The sequence below is a fragment of the Teleopsis dalmanni genome, chromosome 1, assembly GCF_002237135.1.
Source record: "Teleopsis dalmanni isolate 2A chromosome 1, ASM223713v2, whole genome shotgun sequence".
NCBI classification, from domain to species: Eukaryota; Metazoa; Arthropoda; class Insecta; order Diptera; family Diopsidae; genus Teleopsis; species Teleopsis dalmanni.
Window position 1 is genome coordinate 194,233,132 of NC_051846.1, and position 3,147 is coordinate 194,236,278.

The 3,147-nt window shown below is 31.1% G+C and overlaps 1 protein-coding gene across 1 annotated transcript; it reads right to left on the minus strand.

The window, feature by feature from the left end:
* Positions 1-282: 282 nt before the first annotated feature.
* On the minus strand, positions 283-2,868 carry LOC119666983 (putative uncharacterized protein DDB_G0284715). The gene is made up of 2 exons (XM_038076260.1): positions 2,806-2,868; positions 283-570 (listed from the first exon to the last, which is right to left on the minus strand). The coding sequence occupies exons 1-2, from the start codon at positions 2,866-2,868 to the stop codon at positions 283-285; spliced, it is 351 nt and encodes a 116-aa protein (XP_037932188.1).
* Between the last annotated feature and the right edge of the window lie 279 nt (positions 2,869-3,147).

Genomic DNA, 3,147 nt, shown 5'->3' on the forward strand with positions numbered 1-3,147 from the left:
TTTCTTTCAATGTAAATTATTTTTTATTTTCGATTTTAATAAAAAAAAAAATTTTTATATAGCCAAAATTGATAAGGCTTCAAAAAAAATTTGTTTAAAACGAATTTGTATATTTTCACGCGACGATATTTTGTAGCGCGTCTGATCTGTGCCGTGGGTAACCGCAGAATGGTAAATACACCTGCTTTCTCGTAGCGAAACACTTCGCATGCGCACATGGAGCGAAATTTTCATTGACGGCAACAACTTTGCCTGTTGCTGTTGCTGTTGCTGTGTCTGCTTCTACATCTGCTTACCGTTAATGCTGTTGGTGCTATTGCCGCTGTTGCTGCTATTGCAGTTGTTGCCGTTGACGTTACCATTGCCATTGCCATTGCCATTGCCATTGCGATTGCCATTATTGCCGGTGAATTGTTGTTTGTGTTGCTGTGGTGCTGTGTTGCTGATGTTATTGCAATTGTCGCTGAATGTCGCTGTGCCAAAAGACTCGGTTTGAGTCTTTTCATCAGTTACTAGATTCTCTTCAGCTCTGAGATGTAAGCTGTTAGTTGCATTATTACTGTGGCCACACTAAATTTGGCTTTTTCGCAGAAAAACAAAATAAAATTAAATATTAATGCATTTTTATTATTGTTGTTGTCGCTTGCTGCAACAACTATGCCAAACGCTTCTTCCACGTTATGCCTATACGTTCATTAGTCGTTACGTTTGTCTATCTAACTTTAAGTCGGCTTAATGTTTTGTTTGTGGTTGTCTCATTTTGTATGTCAACAGAAACTACTTTCAGTTAAATAGTTTTAAGAGTAAAATAACATCGTTAACCACTTCTCCTTTGCCACTTCATCTACTGTACTAATGTATGTCTTTCATTAGCAGATAATAATAATGTAGTTGAATTCGAATTTGTCTGGCTCGGATTTATGTTAGATAGTCATTTTTTAATAATTACTAAACCATTCTGCACACTAATTTATAAGTATCTTCACGAACCTTAAGCTTTATTGCATTTTTATTATCTTTTTTCACTTTTACTGGAAATTTTATTTTTTCTCATAACAAATATGTTGGCATATCGCTCACTGGCCTTGAATTTGACAATATAGCTTTAGTTTCTACAGATTGTATTATATTCTGTCAAGAACTCAAGAACATCAATTGTCTCTAAATTGTTTATGTTGAAACTATTAACAGTAGTCATAAATTTAAAGACAGCTAAATTAAGGTAATTAACATAACAAGTTTAATGACATCGATAGTAGTGTGGTATACTTCATATATTGTTATATTTAACAATTAAGACGAATGTTTGTAACTCTCTTAAAGTTAAGAGAAGATACTTATTCATCAGAATATAAATACATGATCCTGATCTGTTATATTCTATTTAAAACCCTTAAGAAACTATTATAAGAATCGCTAGATAACTGGTGTAGCTACATTGAACATTCTAGAAATTCTTTTAAGCGAAGTCTGGTCTCCAGCTAACTTATATTCGCTCAAGATTAGTGTTCGCTTAACAGCATTTATATAAACAACTAAGATAGCTCCAATGAAAACTCTCTTAAATGGATTCTAATCCTCAGTCAACTTTTGTTCACTGATTATGTTTAAAATAATATCTTTAATCAGTTCTCTTTGCTTTTCATCACTTCTAATGTATTCTTTCATTAGCGGTTGATAATAATGTAGTTGTATTCGAATTTGTCTTGCTCGGATTTTTGTTAGCTAGTTTTTTTTTGCTAATTTGTTATCCGTTTTGCAACAATTTATAGACTACTAACCTAGCTTTATTGGATTTTTCTTATCTTTTTTCACTTTTAGTGGACTTTTTATTTTTTCTGCTCTCAATATGTTGGTATTCTTTACTCTTGACTTTGTCAATAAGTTTAGTTTGTATAGATGTATTGTATTCTTTATTAAGTGAACACTTGTTCTAAGTTTAGTTTTATTCTTAACAGTAGTCATCTATTTAAAACTTTATTAAGGTAATTGACTTAGCAAGTTTTATTCCATCGATAGTCGTGTGTTATACTTGTTTTGTTGTTATATTTTGCAATAGGACGAGTGTTTGTAACTTCTTTAGGTTGGAATAATTTAGATGTAGATACTATCGTGATCTTATATTCTATTTCAAACCGTTTCTTAATTATTTTGAAGCTGTTTTGTGGTGTGCACTTGAGCATTTATACTTTTTTTTAAGCGAGGTCTTTTCTCCAGCTCTCTTATATTTGCCTAGATTATTGTTTGTTACTTCATTATATAAGCAATAATTTAGCTCCAATGATTACTCTCTTACATGGTTTCTTATGCTTAGTTTACTTTTTTTCACTGATTATGTTTAAAAAATAATTTTGCTCTGTTCTATATAGTTTTAAAACCTGTCATGAACTATTATATCGAACGCTTGAGTATTGAGTATGTAGTAAAAACTCTCTTAGGTGGTCAGTTGTCTCTAGCTGATTTAGGTTGCTTAAGTTTGGTATCCGCTTTAAAGAGTTATATAGATGTAAATTTTTGTTGTGTTATGTGTTACACAGATTAATCTTCTCATTTTTTGTCCACTTTTTCCGCTTTCAAATGCGTATCTTTAGACTTAACGTTGCTCATTTTACCTTTGATTTATCATTGAAAACTTATTGAGTGAAGAGTTTATCTGAGTCCAGTTTTTTCGCAATATATAGTTATGTATTATAACTTTATTAAGTGAACACTTGTTCTTAGTCAAGTTTTATTTGCAATCTTTAAGTGCTCTTTTTAAGATGAAAAAATAAACAATTAGTTAATGTTTGTAAGATCCCAACTCACCACTATGACTTCAACCGGTAAAGATACAATCCATAACCATCTCACATTGTTCGTAATGTACATAATATATACCAAGGTATTTGCAAATTTGCAGGAGGTTAATACTTAAAACTGATGTTACGGATAGAGAGTTGCGAAATTAACCTTTCTTAGCCAAGATTTAAAGGATTTAAAGTCTGTGAAGAAGTAAAAAGCTCCGTATGTCTTTAACCTGTTCAAGTTTTACATTTGGATATGAATGAGGTTTACAATATACTATAATATTAAATTACATTTTAAAGAACAGCTATTAATATATGAGAGACAAGTACTTCGCAATATATATGAATCAGTGCTACTAAA